We start from the raw sequence: 15,962 nt of genomic DNA, 5'->3' as shown, positions 1-15,962 counted from the left end.
CATACTGTTCTCCATAGTGGTTGTGCCAGTTTACATTCCCACCAACAGTGAAAGAGGGTTCCCTTTTCTCCAGACTCTCCAGCATTTGTTATTTATTGACTTATTAATAATGGCCATTCTGACCAATGTGGGATGGTACCTCATAGTAGTTTTGATTTGCATTTCTCTAATAATCAGTGATGTTGAGCATTTTTTCTTGTGCCTGTTGGCCATTCATATGTCTTCTTTGGAGAAATGTCTCTTCAGGTCTTCTGCCCACTTCTCAATTGGGTTGTTGGGGTTTTTTGGGTGTTGAGTTTTATGAGTTGTTTGTATATTTTGGAGATTAAGCCCTTGTCAGTTGCATCATTTGAAGCTATTTTCTCCTCTCCATAGGTTGTCTTTTTTTTAATGGTTTCCTTTGCTATGCAAAAGCTTATAAGCTTGATTAGGTCCATTGGTTTATTTTTGTTTTAACTATTGCTTTCAGAAACTGACCTAAAAAAAAACATGCGTTCAGTTGATATCAGAGAATGTCTATGTTCTCTTCTAGGAGTTTTATGGTGTCCTGTCTTTATGTTTAAGTCTTTAAGCCATTTTGAGTTATTTTTGTTCATGGTGTGAAAGTGTGTTCTAGTTTCGTTGATTTACATGCAGCTGTAGTTCTCCCAGCACTATTTGCTGAAAAGACTTTTTCTCACTTTATATTTTTCCCTCCTTTGTTGAAGACTAATTGACCATAGGTGTCTGGGTTTATTTCTGTGTTCTCTATTCTATTCCATTGGTCTGTATGTCTGTTTTGGTACCAGTACCAAACTTCTCGCCTACTGTAGCTTTGTAATATTGTCTAAAGTCTGGGAGAGTTATGCCGACTGCTTGTTTTTTGTTGCTCATGGTTGCTTTGGCACTTCTGGGTCTTTTATGGTTATAAAGTTATGGATTGTTTGTTCTTGTTCTGTGAAAAATGTCATGGATAATTTGATAGCGGTCACATTGAGTCTGTAAATTGCTTTGGGTAGTATGGCCATTTAAAAAAAAAATAATTCTTCCAATCTAGAAGCATAGAATACCTTTCCTTTTCTTTGAATGCTCTTTAATGTCCTTGATTAATATTTTATAGTTCTCAGCATATAAGTCCTTTCACCTCCTTGAGCAGGTTTATTCCTAAGAATTTAATTTTGGGGGGTGCAATTTTTAAAAGATAATACTTTTTTATATTCCTTTTCTATTATTTCATTGTTAGTATACAGAAATGCCACTGATTTCTGAATGTTAATCTTATATTCTGCTACTTCGTTGAATTTGTTGATCAGTTCCCGTAGTTTTTGAGCAGAGTTTTCTATATATGGTATCATGTCATCTGCATAGAGTTACAGTTTTACCGCTTCCCTTCCAATGTGGATACCTTTTATTTCTTTTGTTTGTCTGATTGCTGTGGCTAGGACTTCCAATACTATGTTGAATAAAAGTGGTAAGAGTGAGTATACTTGTCTTGTTTCAGATATTAGCAGGAAGGCTCTCAGCTTTTCTCCATTGAGTATTATATTGGCTGTGTGTTTGTTGTAAATGGCTTTTATTATGTGGAGCTGTATTCCCTCTGTACCCACTTTGGTGAGAATTTTGATCATGAATGTATGTTATATTTTATCAAATAGTTTTTCTGCATCTATTGATCATGTGGTTAATGTGGTGTGTGACAATTGATTTGTGTATGTTGAACCATCCTTGTGAACCTGGGATGAATCTCACTTGGTCATGGTGTATGACTTTTTTTATATGTTGTTAGATTCAGTTGGCTAAAATTTTGTTGAGAATTTTTGTGTCTATATTCATCAAGGTATTAGCCTATAATTTTCTTTTTTGGTAGTATCTTTGTCTTGTTTTGGTTTAGGGTGGTGGTGGCTTTATAGAACGTCTTTGGGAATATTCCTTCTTCTTCAGCCTTTTGGAAAAGTTAAAGAAGTTTGGGTATAAGTTCTTCTTTGTATTTTTGGTATAATTCACCCAGGAAGCCATCTGGTCCTGGACTTTGTTTGAGGAGTGTTTTTATTACATATTGAATTTCATTTCTAGTTATCAGTCTGTTGGTTTGGTCTGTTTCTCCTTGATTCAGTTTTGGCGGGCTGTACACCTCTAGAAAGTTGTCTCTTTCTTCTAGGTTGTCAAATTTGTTGGTATATAATTAATTGTTCATAGTATTCTCTTACGAATTTTTGTATTTCTGCAGTATCCATTAAGATTTGTCCTTTTTCATTTCTTCTTTTGAGTTCTTTCTCTTCTCTTAGCGAATCTGGCCAGAGGTTCATCAATTTTGTTTACCCTTTCAAAGAAACAGCTCTTGGTTTTATTGATTTTTTTCTATTGTTTTTTGAATCTATTTTATTGATTTTCTCTCTGATTTTTATGATTTCCCTCCTCTGCTGAGTTTAGGTTTTGTTTGTTCTTCTATGTCTAACTCATTTTGGTGGGTAGTTCCCTCGTCGATTTGAGATTTTTCTTCTTGAGGAAGGCCTGTTTTGTTATGAACTTCCCTCTAAGCACTGCTTTTGCAGCATCCCATAGATTTTTGAATGGTTTTGTTTTCATTATCATTTGTCTTGAGGTGTTTTTGAATTTCCATTTTGATTTCCTCGTTGACCCACTGGTTTTTTAGTAGCATGTTGTTTAGTCTTCATGTAGTCAGTTTTTTCTCATTTCTTTTCCTGTGGTTAATTTCTAGTTTCATGCCATTGCAATCAGAAAAGATACCTGAAATAATTTCTATACTCTTAAATTTTTGAGATTAGATGTGGTGTTTTGTTTTTGTTTTTGTTTTTTGCTTTTTAGGGCCCCACTAGTGGCATATGGAGGTTCCCAGGCTAGGGGTAAAATAGGGGCTATAGCTGCCAGCCTACAGCACAGTTCCAGCAATGCAGGATCTGAGCTGCGTCTGCAGCCTACACCACAGCTCAAGGCAACACCAGATCCTTAACCCACTGAATGAGGCCAGGGATCGAACCTGCAACCTCATGGTTCCTAGTTGCACTCATTTCCACTGCACCACTATGGGAACTCCTTTTGACATTAGTTTTGTGCCTCAGTATGTGGTCAGTCCTTGAGAATGTTCTATGTGCACTTGAAAAGAATGTATATTCTGATATTTTTGAATGTAATATCCCGAAAAATGTCAATTAAATCTACCTTTTCTATTGTGTCATTTAGGATCTCTGTTGCCTTATTAATTTTCTGTCTAGAGGATTTGTCCATTGATGTAAGTGGGGTGTTCAATTATTGCTGTGTTCCCATCAGTTTCTATTATTGTGTTCCCATCAGTTTCTCTTTTTATGTCTGTTCTATTTGTTGTATGTATTTGGGTGCTCCTATATTAGGGTCATATATATTGATGAGTGTACTATCCTCTTGTTGAATTAATTCTTTTATCATTAAATAGTGTCCTTCTGTCTTTTCTTGATGGCTTTTGTTTTAAAGTCTATTTTGTCTGATGTAACTATTGCACCTCCTGCCCTCCTATCTTTTCCATTGGCAGGTAGTATCTTTTTCCGTCCCCTCACTTTCAATTTATTTGTGTCCTTTGCCCTATGTAGGCAGCATATTGTAGGGTCCTTTTTAATCCAGTCTGGCAGTATGTGTCTTTTTTTTTTTTTTGGTTTTTAGGGCTGTACCCTCAGCATATGGAGGTTCTCAGGCTAGGGATCCATTCGGAGTTCTAGCTGCTGGGCTACACCACAGCCACAGCAACACAGGATGGAGTCGCATCTGCAACCTATACCACATCTCATGGCAACACTGGATCCTTAACCCACTGAACAAGTCCAGGGATCGAACGTGCATCCTCATGGATGCCAGTTAGATTTGTTAACCACTGAGCCATGTCGGGAACTCCATGCCAGTCTATATCTTTTGATTGGAGCATTCAGTCCACTGACACTTAATATTTGTCCCTTTGCTGTTCCTTGTGTTTATCGTCACTTTTACAGTAGGTTTTTGGGTTTTTTTTTTTTTTCCTTTTAGGTCGGTATACTGGCTTATTTAAGTGATTACTTTCCAATCATGATTTCCCCCATCCTATTTCTTTGTACTTCTTACCTATTTAGAGGAGCCCTTTCAGTATTTAGTTTTGCTATACTCTTTTAGTTTTTGTTTGTTGGAAAAATTCTTTATTTCTCCTTCCATTTTAAATTATATTCTTGCTGGGTAGAATATCCTAGGCTGCAAATGTTTCCCTTTTAGAACATTGAATATATCTTACCACTTTCTTCTGGCCCGTAGTGTTTCTGTAGAGAAATCAGCTGATAGCGTTATGAGGGTTCCCTTATAATTAACTCTTTGTTTTTCTCTTGCTGCCTTTAGAATCCTCTCCTTTAACTTTTGCCATTTTTATTATTTATAAGTCTTGGTGTGGGCCTGTTTGGTTTCAGTTTGTTTGGGACCTTGTGTGCTTCCTGTATCTTAATATATTTCCTTTAGATTTAGAAAGTTTTCAGTCATAATATCTTCAAATATATTTTCAATACCTTTTTCTTTTGCTTCACCTCCTGGAATCCCTTTATGCGTAGACTGGCCCACTTTGTATTATCCAATAGATCTCTTATATTGCTTTCATGTTTTTTCATTTGGTTTCTGTCTGCTGTCCTGATTTGGGTGATTTCCATTAGTCTATCTTCCAAGTCACTAATTTGTTCCTCTGCTTTTTTCATTCTGCTCTTCAGTGCCTTTAACTCAGGTTGCATCTCTGCACATGAATTTTTCAATTTATCTTGGCTCCTCCTTATATTTTCTAGTTCCTTTCTAAAGTAATCTGCATAACTGTTCATATCTGCTCTTAATTCCCTCATATTCACCCTTAATTCCTTCAGTATTTTCACTATCTCCTCTTTGAACTCTGTGTCTCTTAGATTACAGAGGTCTGTTTTATTATTTGCTTCTTCAAGTGAATTTTCTAGTTCTTTTAACTGGGAATGGTTCTTCATTTTTCTTAAATTTTTCTTAATCTGTGACAAATCTTAAGAAAAGGTATTTTTCTTAAGCTGTTTTAGGGAAAACAGCTACTGTAGTTTTGGAGGCCTAATTATATGAGAGCGACCCTGGGTATTTTATGAGGGCTTTCTATAGATACAGATATAGATATAGATATAGATTTTGGGGGGGGCATGAGGGCTGCTTTGTGTCTCTTTCCTCAGTTTGTGCAGGTTGTTATCCCCTTGATAGGGTGCTCCGTGTACTTCAAGGGAGATGGAGGCAGTGGGCAGGGATAGTCGCCAGTGCCTGGTTGCTGGACCCTTGACAGCAGCAAGGACCCACAGGAAGGTGGTGCAGGCTGCTCCTAGTTTCAGGGCCTTGGGAAGTGGCAGTGAGCTTCAGACAGGTGCCTAGAGTATTTGGCAGTGGCAACAGTAGGGTGTATGTGTTCCCAGGAGAGTGAGAGCAACAACGGGTGGTGCTTGGTTGCAGTCCCCTCCTGTGTGCTGACCTCTGAGGTGATTGGGGCCGCAGGTGGTGCCTCTTCATGGACTCCTAGTGATGGCAGGCCACACCTACCTCTGGAGTCAGAGATACCTGCAGTGGTTTGCCCACGCCACCTATAGTCCATGCAAGAAGTGCCCCCATACACTTAGACTATGCAGGAGGGGCCATTGACCATAGCCCACGTGAGATGCACCTTGCTGCCCATAGCCCCACCTTCCAGGAGTCTACCCGTGTGCAGAGAAAGATATTTCTTCGGTGGTTCGCCCCTTCCCCACCTTGCCCTCTCCAACAACCGTGGCTTGCTTCTCCTAAGGGCACAGACCTCCTCCCGGGTTCCCTTGGCTGTGACACTCCACTCCCCCAGACCTCGGTGCACCACTCCCTACCACCAACCCCAGTCCTCTCCCAGAACTGACCTCTGGAGCCTGAGTCTCACTGTCCAGCTCTCACCCAAGGGTCTTTAAGACCCCTCTTTGCTTTGTCCTTCTCTATCCAGCTGCTGTGCTTTTCTCTGAAGCTTTGAGGTCACTCTGTTTCAGCTGATTGCCCCATAAGTTAGGAGACTTCCCAGGGTGTGGGTTCCTTTCCTCTTTCACAGCTCCCTCTCAGGAGCACTGGTCCCATCCTGATTCCTTTGTCTCTCTTTCTCTCTCTCTCCTTTTTTCCCCCATTTTCCTCTACCCAGTCATATGGCGGGTTTCTTGTCCTTTTTGGAGGTTTAAGGTCTTCTGCGTTCAGTAGGTGTTCTGTGTGAATCATTCTACATGTAGATGGGGTTTTTTGGTGCATTTGTGGGCAAGGTGAGCACCACATCTTACTCCTCTGCCATCTTGATCCCACTCCCTTCTTTGTTTCTAAAGCAGGGAAGAATTTATGCAATAGATAAACGCAAGCAGATATAAGCAGACACTTTAGATATGATTAGAGGTCTTTTTGAAGGCATGTGGGAAATGATGTCCAAAGTTGGTTTTTGTTTTTTTAGGAAACATCCATAAGTAACTTCAAAACTGTGTCACTATTCTTCTGGTCAAGGACTTGGTCCAGCCCTAAAAACTGTCTTTATTGAGCATGTTCTCTCAGGACATCTCATCAGCAAATGAATGAATGATGTAGAGATCGGATAGGGGATAGAAAAGGTAGTTTGTTCAGTCTTGTCTTTTACATTGAGGAGTCAGAGTTTTGTGGATTGTAATGAGGATAATACATCCAACCAAAACACATTGGCACCACAGTTGGTGCAAGCTGGCTCTTTAAAGTTAGCATTAATCTAATTCAAAAAGATACATGTACCGTGATGTTCATAACAGCACTGTTTACAGTTGCCAAGACATGGAAATAACCTAAGTGTCCAGCAACAAATGAATAAAGAAGATGTGGTGTATAGATATATAAAGAAATGTCAGCCATAAAAACACTGAAATATTGCCATTTGCAGCAACATGGAAGGACCTGAAGATTATCATATTAAGGGAAGTAAGACAGAGAAAGACAAGTATCATATGATATCACTTATGTGTGGAGTCTAAAAAAAAATTGCAACAAATGAATTGATTTGCAGAACAGAAACAGACTCGCAGACTTTGAAAAACCTATGGTTACCAAAGGGACATGTTGGGGGTGGGGGGAGGGATGGACTGGGGATTTGGGATTGGCATATGCACTTTGAGCCATTTGGAACAATAGGCCAACAGAGACCTGCTGCATGGCACAGGGAACTCTACCCAATATTCTGTGATTATCGATGTCAGAATAGAGTCCAAGAGAGAATGGATACGTGTATATGTATGAGTGGGTCACTTTGTTCTACAGTGGAAATTGTCACAACCTTGTAAAATAACTATACTTCAATACAACTTTAAAAAGAGATTAAAAAATTTAAAATTAAGCAAATGAACTTATTTACAAAACAGACATAAATTCACAGACATAGAAAACAAATTTATAGTTTCCAAAGAGGGGACCAGGGGTGGGGATAAATTAGGAGTTTGGGATGAACATATATACACTTCTATATACGAGCGATAAACAACAAGAGCCTACTCTATAGCACAGGAAACTATATGTTCAATATCTCGTAGTAACCTATAATGGGAAAGAATCTGAAAAAGAAAATATATAACTGAATCACTTTGCTATACACCTGAAACCAACACAACATTATAAATGAACCATACTTCAATTTTCCAAAAGGTTGAAAAAAATTAATGTTGGAGTTCCTGCTGAGGTGTAGTGGGTTAATGATCTGCTTGTCTCTCTGGAGGCACCATTCTGATCCCCAGCCTGGGGCAGTGGGTTAAGGATCTGGCATTGCTGGAGCTGTGGCATAAATCACAGCTCCAGCTCAGATTTGATCCCTGGCCTGGGAGCTTCTTTATGCCACAGGGGCAGCCAAAAAAGGAAAAGAAAAAGATGAAGAGGAAAAGTTAATGTTAAGAAAGGCCACCTTTTAAAAAAATTGACTGAAATGAAAAAAGATCACCAACCTCAAAAGAGAATGCTTTAGGCAATGGAAAATTATAATCACTGTGATATGATTTATTTTTACTTATTTATCTTAGAATCCTTTACCTCCATTCCATATAGATTTCATCCTTATCTTTGCCTAGTATTACAAAATAGGGAATGGAGAGTTTCCATTGTGGCATAGCAGGAATGAATCCCACTAGGAACCGTGAGGTTGCCAGTTCGATCCCTGGCCTTGCTCAGTGGGTTAAGGATCCAGCATTGCCATGAGCTGTGGTGTAGGTCGCAGATGCAGCTCGGATCTGGCGTTGCTGTGGCTCTAGCATAGGCCAGCAACAACAGTTCTGATTAGACCCCTACCTCGGAACCTCCATATGCCGCGGGTGTGGCCCTATAAAGACAAAAGACAAAAAACAAAACAAAACAAAACAAAAAACAAAATAGGGAATGAAGGACAGGACCTTATCTTAGGAGGGAGTGGGTACCTTTTGGAAATTGGAAAGTATTCCTAAATAATGACATTGCACCTGTGTCAACATTGCTCAGCTCTGCTCTTCTTGCACTCTTACGACTGGCAATCTTTTTCAGTAAGCATTTCTAGAAAGGCAGATACCTCCTGCCACTGCCCAGTAACTTCCACAGGTTCCCTGTAGGACCAATAGGCTTTGTCTCTTATCTTCATTTTCATCTCATATCTCCATAGCAAGATATACATGGAGCTTGGTAGAAACAGTACAGAAATGAAAAGAGGTTATCCGACTTACCTTCAGGGGCCCCTTTCAGTCAGTAGCACAGCAAGGTTAAAGGCCTCCCCATCAGACTTAATTTTATTTCCAAAGAATTGGTGACATTGATGTATCAACTCAGGACAAACAGAGAGGACTCTTTCTGCTCAGTAGTGCTTGGGCTTTATAGCTTAGGGTGGTATAAAGGCTACAGACCCAGGTAATGTGTCAGCCTGGACATTTCAGATGTGATAAACACACATTGGTCACTAGTGTTAACAGTTTTCTCTCCCTTCCAGTCACAGGTGCAGAATGGGCCTGTGGGACATCAAGGTGATGGGGAACCAAGTGGTATTCCCATAACTGTGGTGCTGGTGCCAGTGTTTGCCCTCATCATGGTAGCAGCCTGGGCCTTCATGAGATACCGCCATCAACCTTGAAAAGCTCGCTTTCTTCCAGTGCTCCCAAAGAAGAACACACATCCCTTTCTCTGACCTTCCTCCCCTGCCGTTCTCCCGTAACTTTCCCTTCCCCACATGGCCAACTCATGATTTAAAGAGACTGTTACCCAACCAGAACCTTGCTGTTTGAAATCCTTGGTGGGAGAGTAAAGGCATTGTTTGAAGGAAAACTGAAGAAAGGACTTGCTTGGAACAAATGAAGAGTTATTTATATTAGTAGGACCGCCAGTAGAAGTTCAGCTATAACCCAAAGAGGAAAAGGCCCAGTCTTCTCATCACCATGGGTGATTCTTTCTTTTCTTAGCTGGCATGTGTCAAAGGCCAGCCATAAGAAGAGAAAGTAAGGATTTTTCTTTTCAATGATCTTCCTTGGGAAGTTTCTGTGGCCTTTATTTAATTTCTAAGTACCTACTTGGGTGCCTACTTTGTATCAAACGAAGGCAAATGAGAAGAGCATTTCTATTTTTTTTTTTAAAAAAGCAAATATATATAAATACATGTGCATATATGATCGTATAATAGTAATGCCTTATGGAGAATTAAAGAGGTGGAAAGCAACCCTGGTCCCTGGGCTTCCAACGTGGGTTAAAAGATAATCTTAATTGAAGAATTCAGTACGTAATGGGAGTGAGAGAACGAGCCTTAAAAGAGACTGCCCAATCTGGATCATTTAAAGAAAGCAAACAGAAGCAACTAATTAAAACTCTTGGAATGATATTTCTTCTCCTAATGATAATTTTGGTGAAGTTGAGGTAAAATGCCATAATCCAGCTTTGCACAAGTCAGTCTGTTTAAAAAACTTGGGAGATGTAAAGATAAATCTTACTAGTCTCTAGGCTACCCTAGTGGCTGTTTTGGTACCTCACAGTCTGTTAAAGGATCAGCTGGAATGATTGTGGTGAGAGCTATGGCCAAACCAACCCAGTGAAAGAACTCTAAGAAGAAACAGAATAGTGTCTCCAAGATGGCACCTCAGGCTATCTATCAGTCTTTCCTGTTTCTGTTAACAGGTAAAATCTAAGAGAAGGGACTGCTGCTCCCCAGCGGGATGGGTATGAAATCAGCGCTGCTTCCATTCAGTTAGGTTACAAGGGTTTGGATTGCTAATTTTTTTGGAAAGGCACTAAACACTGGTTATGGCTTTTAATGAAGAAACCATTTTACAAGGAAAGGGACGGAGCTTTGTTTGTTTTAGGGGTAGGGAAGTTTGGTGGCTGTTTCATGGGAAAAGCTTATGGATGAATGGATGTTAGAGAATATCAAGAATGTTAATGAGGAGTTCCCGTCGTGGCGCAGTGGTTAACGAATCCGACTAGGAACCATGAGGTTGCGGGTTCGGTCCCTGCCCTTGCTCAGTGGGTTAACGATCTGGCGTTGCCGTGAGCTGTGGTGTAGGTTGCAGACGAGGCTCGGATCCCGCGTTGCTGTGGCTCTGGTGTAGGCCGGTGGCTGCAGCTCTGATTCAACCCCTAGCCTGGGAACCTCCATATGTTGCGGGAGCGGCCCAAGAAATAGCAACAACAACAACAACAAGAAGACAAAAAGACAAAAAAAAAAGAAAAAAAAAAGAATGTTAATGAGGTGGGAACCCTCCTGCTCATGGGGTTCTGAAGGTTGGTTTTAAAGCACTAAGGAAAGCTGAACCAAGGCTAGTTTTCTGGCTTTAAGAAAATCATTTCCAGGAGTTCCCGTTGTGGCCTAGCGGTTAACAAATCCGACTAGGAACCATGAGGTTTCGGGTTTGATCCCTGGCCCCGCTCAGTGCGTTGATGATCCGGCGTTGCCATGAGCTGTGGTGTAGGTTGCAGACATGGCTCGGATCCCGCATTGCTGTGGCTCTGGTGTAGGCCGGTGGCTACGGCTCCGATTAGACCCCTAGCCTGGGAATCTTCGTATGCCACAGGAGCAGCCCTAGAAAAGGCAAAAAGACAAAAAGACAAAAAAAAAAAAAGAAAAGAAAAAAGAAAATCATTTCCATCCTCTAAATACACTGATCAGACTATAGGCTTTGTATAATCTTGGTATCGAGAGTTTGAAGACTTTCCCTCAGGCAGTCAGTTGTGTGCAATTTTTAGCATGGTAAGAATTTTACACGTGTTGATTGGACCTCAGCTTTGTTAAGATTTAATACAAAGAAGCAAAATACATAGCCTCCATCTCAAAGAGGGTTGTGTTTGTTTGTTTTGTTTTGTTTTATGGTTCCAGTTGGGAAGAGAACCCTTATACATCTAAAATAAGATAATACAGGATTACCTGCACAGGCAGGGCAATGTAAGTTGGTGTGAAATTTATATTGCACATGGCAGAATGGAGCAGTTACTAAGATTGGAGGCACTTGAGAAAGTTCCACAGAGGAAGGGAACGAGTTAAGGACCCTTGAGGAGCTCACCACCTAATTAAGAGCATCCACGTATAGATGAGAAGTTAAGATAATATCATCAGGTTAAGTAATAGTTGAGAACAATAATGAAAAGAAACGGTACTATTCAGAATACGATGCAGTGACAAAAACAAAAGACGTGCAGGCACATTTTTATGAATTCAGAAAAGGAAAGCTGTCATATGGTGGCACCAGGCCATAGTGGAAAGGGAAGTCTTTAAAAAATAAGAACCCCAGTAAGGGCTTGCCTCTGGGTCCCCTATTGGTATAAGAAGAAATTTGCTTTAAACACTCATATTAGGATTTCTGCCTTCAGACCCTCTATTGGTTCAATGCCTCTGAGACTCACTTAGATAACTGCCTTCATAGAGTCCACAGAGAAACCCTGACAGTGTTCCAGTTCTCACCTCAACCAGCCCACTGTGGAGGCCCAACCTCTAGCCCCCTCCCTGTACCTGAAGGAATGTCCATCAGCGTCTATAATGGGCCTGCTTCTCTTCCCCTCAGGGTTTCAGCATTAACTCCTGAGAGGGCCTTGACACACACAAAATGAAGCACACGGCAGGCAGGAAGGAAAGCTCTTTGGTTTTTTTGTTTGCTGTTAGATGTAAATAAAAACACCCATGCCAGCCCATCGTTGGTAGATGGGTTTTTTTGCTTTGGTTGATAATTGGGATTCCGATGAACTTTAGTTAATTTAGGTTTTTTCCTCTGGAATTAAAGCGTTTGAAGGTCAGTATATTCATGGTTTAGACATTTTGCTACTGCAATTATATTCTTATTTCTGATTCTCTGGAGAGCTAAATTACTGTCATAGATGGAGTATTGGTGTCCATTGTAGGTCGTCAAAAGAATTCATGCTCTTTATACTTTGAATCTAATATTTCTGGCACTTTATCAATTGTATCTAAAATTCCTCCCACGTAAATTACTATGTTCAAAGTTTTAAAACATGAATGAAAATATTTGTATGACCATATACTTGAAAGACTTCTCAGTATTTATCATCCAGTATCATTTCTAGTAAGACTAATTGTTTGCTTCAGTCATCTCTATTTTCTTTTCCTGCCAAGTTTTAAGCAGTGCTGTTGATGTAACTTAATCACACCATCTAGCCATGTGTAATGGAAAAAGGAAATTAATACATGTGACTGCATTCTTAGCCATGGACTGAACTAAACCTTGGTTGGTAACACTGTGTTCATGTCTGAGGTCTAAGTATTGTTAAAAAGACACTAAGGAAAAGAGAATAAATTGCATTCTTAGCCATGGACTGAACTAAACCTTGGTTGGTAACACTGTGTTCATGTCTGAGGTCTAAGTATTGTTAAGAAGACACTAAGGAAAAGAGAATAAATTGCTTTCCTAAGATTACATAGGTGGTAATAATAGAATCAGGATTTAAACTCAGGAGTTCAGGTGCCACCACCTATGATAGTTTCTCATTGGCTGTGGTTCTCAAAGTGAGGTCACTGGACAAAAGCATTACCTGGAAATTGTTAGCAAAGCAAACTCTTGGGCTTTAGCCTCGACTTACTGAATCAGAAATTGTGTAAGGCACCCAGCAATCTGTTTTAATAATCCCTCCAGGTGACAGATAGTAACATTTGAGAATCACTGCTCGATGCCAATAGTCACCTTTCTCTCAGGTTAGAATCACTGGAGGAACTTATAAAAATCCTGATGCCCAGGCTGCACCGAGACCAATTAATAGAATCTCTGGGTGTGGGACTCGGCAGCGGTACCACAGAGTTCACCAGGTGATTCCAGTGTGCAATGTCAGACAAAAATGCTCTCTGCCATTTACACCGAGGCATGCTTCAAATGATTAAACCACCTATAGGCATCACTCCAGCCAAAAATGAGAATTTCACTTGGGCCTTTTCAGAGCCTCACCTCTCATTAGCTTCTACCTCACGTAGAGATGTGGAATAAGAAGTAGCATTCTTTGGCTTCTGATTTGCTAAGGACTGACCAACTTCCAGCAAAACGTATTAGTGAGCATGTCAGTTTGTGCATCTGTTGAATGAAAACCAACTTTAGAGCATTGGAGCTAAAAGATTCTGAGTTGGATCTATCTTAGAGATGAGAAAATCAAGGTTCAGGAGAGGTAAACTCACTTAACCCAGATCAAAGACATTGTCGCAGAGGTAGGTGCCCTTTCTGTTTCTCATATATGTTTTGAATGTATCCACTACATGAACATAGACAAAACTATCCTTTTTATCTCAGTCCGCTTCCAGGATCTTCTCTCTTTGGGCCTTAAATAAAGACCAGAAGAACTGATTGACAGCTGAAGGGTATTGCAAGTATCATGCAAAACTGAGAGATTACACAGAATAATCTGAGGAAGACCTAGTATTCAGTCAGATGAGTTCTCATGAAGACAAATTCCAGTAGTTCGAATGGAGAGAAGTATGTTTTTGTTTTTTTTTTTTTGACGTTGGACATTGTTTTTGTTGTGTAAATAAGCAATTTATAAAAATGAAACAACCTCAGGTTCTCATAAGGGGAAACAGAGTTCATGTAATTTCATGTGAAGCCAATAAAGCTTTTATTCAAATCTGTTTTAGTGGCAATTGGTCTCTAGATGGATGAGAGTTTTTCCCTCCCCTCAACAAATGAGTGCCTTCTGTGCGCTAGATACCAAACATGCAAATATAAATAAAATATAGTCACTCTTAAGCTGAATAGCTCGCCTGAAATGTGGGGAGATTTGTTGGTGATCTTGATGTTAATGTATTTTTCTGCTATCACCTAGAAGTAGTAGGTTGAGTGGTGAAGCTCTTTACCACTCACCTGGAATACACTTTACAGTTACAGTTGGTTTACATGTGGTTGCTATCCTGGAGTTAGCCCCTTTTGCTGTGTCTTTTTTATCGGAATTTTTTTTTTTTTTTTTTTTTGTCCTTTTAGGGCCACACCCAAAGCATGTGGAAGTTCTGAAGCTAGGAGTCAAATTGGAGCTGCAGCTGCAGGCCTACGCCACAGCCACAGCAACATGGGATCCAAGCCACACCTGTGATCTACACCACAGCTCATGGCAACACTGGAGCCTTAACCCACTGAGTGAGGCCAGGGATTGAACCCACATCCGCATGGATACTAGTCAGGTTTGTTACCACTGAGCTACAATGGGAACTCCTGAAAATCTTGGAACTCACATCCAGAAGGGCAATTGACACAAAATGATAACAGTATTTTAAGGAATTCTGTTCTGAGAAAGAGATAGTAGGGAGACATAAGTTTTGTTGACATGCAAATTTACTTATTTGATCATATTTGAAAAGGCAGAGTAGAATAAATAGGAACACTGTAAACAGACAATTTCAGAGCTCTTAGTTTGCTTTACAAACTTCTGAAGAGTGAATGAACATTTGCAGCCTAACAAGCCTTTTCATTCCCCTCCAGACTTTCCTGCGCTTGATGGGTCGAGGAAGGAGGGTGCTGCTTGAGGGATGTTGGTGATAATTGATGCTAAATAAAGAATATATGATTGAACTTGCCAAAAAAAGAAAAAAAGAACCAAGTTCTTAACAGCCATAGACTCTTGCCTGATGTTGATATTTATAGACTCCAAAGCACTTGATCTGGTTACGTGATGCATTTGATGATGCTGCAATAACCTATATTATAAAACAGCATTGCTGTGTCTAATGAATCAAGTTATAGTAAACACTCGGTCCTGTTTCTGAATGTTTCCCTTACTGTCTGTCTGTGTCTTTCTTTCTCTCTTTATTTTCTTTCTTTCCCCTACCCACAGCATATGGAAGTTCCCAGGCCAGTGAACAAATCCAAATCACAGCTGTGGCCTATGCCACAACTGAAGCAATGCCCAGCCACTGCACCAGGACAGGGATTGAACCCACACCTCTGCAGAGACAATGCCGGATCCTTAACCCAGTGGGCCACAGCGGGAACTCCCATATTCTTTCTTTTTGCAGGTGGAAAGGGAGAAAGGAAGAGAGCTGAACTGAGTACTTCAAATGTAAGCCAGTCATTAACAGTCATAAAAGAACTTTGTACTTACTGTAATCATTAAATGATTGACAGTCAGAGGAAAACGGAATGATCCTTCTTTCCAGTTTGTAGATTTGCAAGTCGAATCACAGAATTGAGTCCTGTTTTAATTCCATATCTGAAATGCTGATTTAAAGAGGAGTTTCTTATTACTGGTTTTGACATTGAACATTGACATTGATTGTTTTGTCAATTATATGTGCATTTTACACCCAGGATATGTTAATCTTTATAGGATGTTTTCCTTATGAACCTTATTTTATTTTGCTTCCTTTCTACTTTGATCCTAATGTCACATTGCATGCCTGGATCTAAACAGCAATTAAATCACGGAGATGCTGTGTAGCAACTTGGAAAACATATCACTGCAAAACCATATTTTCTAAGGAATACCATTACAAACTAAAAATGTTAATGATGCCATCAAAATAGATAATAATCTCTCCCTTGATGCTAGATAAGAAAAAT

The 15,962-nt window shown here is 40.0% G+C and overlaps 1 protein-coding gene across 1 annotated transcript in view; it reads left to right on the top strand.

Moving 5' to 3' along the window:
• The window catches only part of SYNJ2BP (synaptojanin 2 binding protein), a 48,839-nt gene extending 39,631 nt beyond the window's left edge, over positions 1-9,208 (top strand). Inside the window, exon 4 of the mRNA XM_047794685.1 lies at positions 8,933-9,208. Within this exon, the coding sequence (XP_047650641.1) occupies positions 8,933-9,073 (141 nt within the window). The 3' untranslated portion in view covers positions 9,074-9,208. The remainder of the gene's footprint in view (positions 1-8,932) is intronic.
• Positions 9,209-15,962: the final 6,754 nt, after the last annotated feature.

This window comes from Phacochoerus africanus, chromosome 9 (genome assembly GCF_016906955.1).
Source record: "Phacochoerus africanus isolate WHEZ1 chromosome 9, ROS_Pafr_v1, whole genome shotgun sequence".
In the NCBI taxonomy this organism is placed as follows: Eukaryota; Metazoa; Chordata; class Mammalia; order Artiodactyla; family Suidae; genus Phacochoerus; species Phacochoerus africanus.
Note: the sequence above shows the minus strand (reverse complement) of the source record. Positions and strands in the feature narration are given on the sequence as shown.